General features: G+C 41.0%; 1 protein-coding gene across 1 annotated transcript in view; it reads right to left on the reverse strand.

The window, feature by feature from the left end:
• KEL (Kell blood group, metallo-endopeptidase) overlaps window positions 1-2,421 on the reverse strand; it is a 22,683-nt gene extending 20,262 nt beyond the window's left edge. Inside the window, exon 1 of the mRNA XM_010134651.1 lies at window positions 2,404-2,421. Coding sequence (XP_010132953.1) covers window positions 2,404-2,421 — 18 coding nt within the window. The remainder of the gene's footprint in view (window positions 1-2,403) is intronic.
• Between the last annotated feature and the right edge of the window lie 1,546 nt (window positions 2,422-3,967).

The raw sequence follows: 3,967 nt of genomic DNA on the forward strand, positions 1-3,967 counted from the left end.
TGAACCTCTGGTTAACAGTAGGTCTATATTGGGCCTATACATAATGTTCTTTTTGAAATGGAAAATGCATCAAATAATAGATTTTTAAAAATCTGAACGAGAACTAGACTGTCCCCCTCAAGACTCCAGTGTGAAACCACTGGAGAAGTACCTGGCTGACAACAGCATCTTCCAGAAGAACAGCATACCCCAAAGGATGAGACGGGGGAATGCAAGCTGGTTATGTACCTCTACTTAAAAAATGAATTAAGGTTTGTGTTGTGTGAGACATAACAATAAAAACTGTTCTTCAAACACTTCACCTGCCGTAAGAAATGTCTTTCTAATTTTGCCTGTGTTACTGGGGCTGAATTTGAGAGGACTTGTGGACCTACATAAATAGAGAAAAAAAGGGGAGCGCACCCGTACTTAGTTGCCCTTCACATTTTTTTCTTGACAACAGCTTAAAGAAATCTATACAGACAAATACCTGCTCTTTCCATATTCTGCTAAAGGTAATGACCCAGCCAATATTCCTGCCGGATTCTTTATCTTGTATGAACATCTCTTCTACGCTGCAGATGGACGAAGTGGTTCACAGACACTGAAATACAGAGCCCTTTCTACCTCAGTGATCCTCGGCCAAGGAGGTGTGGGTTTAACTAGATGGAACTGGATGTGGGATATAAAAAAACACTAGGGCACAGGGTGCAGGAACACTACGTAACTTGCAGGAAGCAGAAGCACTTTATTGTTGCATGTTTTGAGGCTTGGTTGCCTCATCCAGCACGTTCCATGTAAAGAGACAAGTGAACAGTTTGAACAAGCCTGCAAAGGCTCAAATTTAAATAGCTTCACTGTAGCTAAGTGAGATCAAATGCCTGTAAAATCACTAAAAGCTGACTTCTAATTGTCCACAGTTACCAAATGATTCATTCTGAGTTTATGAATCATACATGAATCATCCAGTTCAAACGTGAGCATGACTCGGGCTAGCAGTGTCTTGACGGGTACTGTTATCCCTGCAGCAAGAACTGCCTGATGCAACTAAATTAGCCGAAGAATTTGATTTTCCTTCAGCACCTCCTTTTTTCTGTTTCTGAACCGTTCCTGAATTTTGCAGAGAGGTCGAAGTTCCTCTGCCTAGTTCTTTCTCACCTTGCATTTTCCTGGCACTTGGTGCTGTTGCAGAATAAGCAGCATCTAACTTTTATGAAAATCAATTAAAATACAGAGATCAAAGGCAGGAACAATTGGAGTTATTTTTCCTAACTATTTACATGACAACTTAGGGGCATTATTTTTCAGTCAGTAGATTATTCACGAATTCCTGACATTGGCTGTTACCCAAATTGTGTTTATCACATTAGCCATGTGGATGACATGTTTTCAGACTAATGCCCCAGTATTCACAAAAACGTCAACATTTTCTTAAATTTATCATTCATCAGCAAATCACTTAAGCACGTAAATTTAGCACATCATTAAATGCTCTATAAGAAATAATATTTTAGCCAGTGTTCAAAACACAGTACCTGCTAACTGGAGAAACTAAACAGAAAGTTCACTGAATTGTGTTCTGGGCTACCACAAGTTTGAAGTATAACCATGGCCTGTAACTATTTAAAATTCCAATTCGTGTCTGATCTTTACCACACAGATATATGAGAATGGATATATGAACCAAACATTGCTGCAAATTTTTCCACCAGAAAAATGCAGACAAGATGCAGTGACCGTTTGCATTACAGCTCTTGCAACACTGAGCAGCTCTCAACATGACAAAACATACACATTTCTTTCTCTATATTATTTAGTTACATAGAAAACTTTACTTACCTCTACTGCCCTTGAATGTTTTATACATTTTAGCGACCCTGAGCTAACAGTTCAGTTCCGTACAATTTGTCTGTAAATATGCGATGAGCACTGTACTATTTATTTGTATGAGACATCAAATCAGGAGAAGGACACTGTGCTACGTGGAGAACAGTTAGGCTTACCATGCCGTTCGAACATCAAAAAAGTATGCCATGTTTACCCACAAGTATTTGTGGGGGAAAAACTGCATGTTTCTGCGTACGTACTTGCTGAAAATTATTTGTTGGAAAAATGGGGACACAAAAATGTTGCAAATAGTCAGATTATTATTGTTACTACTACTGCTGCTCGTTGGTCAGTGCTTCAAACAGATCTGAATACAGCCTCAGAATGGCCATTAGCATGACTAACAGGGAGGGCAAGAACCCCTAAATCCTCACACCACATCCCACATCATTAATTCTCAGACTTGCACATGCCCTGCTAGATACAAACTGTCAAAAAATCAGCTGCTCAGTTCTCAGTGAAGCTGTGACAGTGGAAGAAAAAGAGGGGCGCAATGACGGGACCTTAGCAGACTGTAAGACAAACCCATTTCCTTACCTCTGGAAGAGTCCTCATCCTTGCTACTGAGCAGGCTTTGCTCCTGCAGTTACCACGTTGTCAACTCTGTTTACTTGTTCACTATCAGTCTTCTGTGCCAAGACACACTACTAAGCTGAGAGACAATCTCCTTCTCCCAGCTTGGCTGATCGCTGTGGGGAGGGGAAAAGAAGAGGGAAAACTCTGAGAAAAACACCCTTAAAGAAAATGGGAGGGAGGGAAACGGATACATTTCTGCAGCTCTCCACCCACCTTCTCTTCCTAACACTTCTACTTCTCGTAAAACTATATTTTTCTGTTCACTTTTGCCTCTCCCTGTGACCCATGTGTCTTTCTGTCTCTGAAATATTTTTGAACAGAAGTATGTGATTCTTTATCTCCCTCAACCTCTTCTCAGCTATTTGCTGCTCCTTTCCTCTCCAACAGCCTTACTATCCTGCCCACCCATGAAGCCTGTTTTGGTCTGATATTCTCACTGCTACTACTAGCCTGTTTCAACCTGTTGTTCTGGGGCCTGGAGGCCTCTGCTTAGTCAAGATAGGGTGGGTTATGGATCCTAGTGCTCCTCCTCACACAAAAGAAAGGTCAATATGCCAACTTTCCTTTTGCTCTCTCTCATCAGCATCCAAAAGTCCACTCAAGAGGTGAACACAAATCCTCTTCTGATTCTTTTTCTTCTACATTAAGAGCGACCGAAGAAGTCATTCATTACTGGTTCTATTTACAATTGTTCATTGCTTCTCAGCCGATGTTCATCCTGTGTGTCTTTGCTTCCTTAAGGATGCATGCTGGAAAGATTTTGGAGGGAAGTTTCTCTGCTTTGAAGACTGGGAACCAGGATCGCTTGCCTGAGACATTAAAAACTGAGTAGAGGACGTTGAGACTTGAGACCTTCTTAAGTGGCAGCTGGGCGCTGAGAGAGATGAAGGGGACCCGTTTGGCATCAGCTTCCAAAATGACAGAAACATGCAGAGTAAAGGACAGAACTGTTTCCCTCCTCAGGGGAATATGATGTCTTGGTTCACTAGTCTGAAGATTAGGTTTTCTGAATTAGGCATCTGCTGTTCAAAGCTTCCCAAATCTTTGGTCTGTCTCTTAGAGTCCAAATCTTCTTCTCACCTTCATTAGTCTGACTTTTTTTCCCCTATACTTGCAGTGCTTGAATAATTTCTTAACATCTTTGATTATACTGTGACAACATGGCTGAAATCAGTTATTTACTCCCAGTTCTTTCAACCTCTCAGGTCACTGCTGCTATAAATGTCTATATTTACCAAACAGCTCTAAATACTGTAAAAAAGGCCCTTGCTGACCCTTCCTTGCAATAATAGCTCACTTCCCTTCAGCTTAACATCAAAATCCGATTTGCAAATGCTTCTTGCATAAATGATGGAGATTCAACTTAGTGGAAGTAACAAGACACTTTTTTGGTAGTCACAACTCTTGCATCACTGGGAGGAGCATTGCTGCAGTCCATACTGTCCAAGAGATACAGCGGTGCTTTGTTAATTGTGGCCTAAATTATTTACATCTAGTCAAGTCCCAAATGTCTGCAAACTGAGAA

This window comes from Buceros rhinoceros, unplaced genomic scaffold (genome assembly GCF_000710305.1).
Source record: "Buceros rhinoceros silvestris isolate BGI_N320 unplaced genomic scaffold, ASM71030v1 scaffold16794, whole genome shotgun sequence".
Taxonomy (NCBI): domain Eukaryota; kingdom Metazoa; phylum Chordata; class Aves; order Bucerotiformes; family Bucerotidae; genus Buceros; species Buceros rhinoceros.